The sequence below is a fragment of the Aptenodytes forsteri genome, unplaced genomic scaffold (genome assembly GCF_000699145.1).
Source record: "Aptenodytes forsteri isolate BGI_AS27 unplaced genomic scaffold, ASM69914v1 Scaffold81, whole genome shotgun sequence".
Taxonomy (NCBI): domain Eukaryota; kingdom Metazoa; phylum Chordata; class Aves; order Sphenisciformes; family Spheniscidae; genus Aptenodytes; species Aptenodytes forsteri.
Genome location: NW_008795259.1, coordinates 3,887,149 through 3,887,540, shown reverse-complemented (window position 1 = coordinate 3,887,540; position 392 = coordinate 3,887,149). Strand labels below are relative to the sequence as shown.

Below are 392 nucleotides of genomic sequence, written 5' to 3'. Positions count from 1 at the left end.
GAGCCGGGAAGGAGCCGGGACGAAGCCGGGACGGAGCCGGGCTTTCCTCGGAGCGCTCCTTCTGGGCGTTGGGCAAGAAGGAGGGCTGCTCGCAGCCGTACCCACAGCCCCCCCAGACATCCCCCCCGTCCGAAACAGAACAGCTCCAACCCGCGCGTATTTTCCTCCCTCTCGCAGACAATGCCGCTCTTTTTCCTACGCCGCGGAGGTCGGGGTTTCCCCGCGCGAAACCCTCGTCGCCGGAGAAAGCCCCGCCGGCGCCGCGCTCGCCGCCGCCGCCGCCGCCCCCCGGGGTCCCTACCTGAGAGGTCGTCGCGGGGGCTCTGGTGCAGGTAGCCCTGCTCCAGGGAGTAGGAGGGCACGCTGGAGTGGATGGCGGGGGGGGGGGGGGG

The 392-nt window shown here is 71.7% G+C and overlaps 1 protein-coding gene across 1 annotated transcript in view; it reads right to left on the bottom strand.

The window, feature by feature from the left end:
• The window catches only part of FOXF2 (forkhead box F2), a gene marked incomplete at its 5' end in the record, with an annotated part of 5,337 nt that overhangs the window by 4,520 nt on the left and 425 nt on the right, over nt 1–392 (bottom strand). Inside the window, 2 exon segments of the mRNA XM_009279236.2 lie at nt 302–385; nt 388–392. The exon segment at nt 388–392 is cut by the window's right edge and continues 425 nt beyond it. Of these exon segments, the coding sequence (XP_009277511.1) occupies nt 302–385; nt 388–392 (89 nt within the window).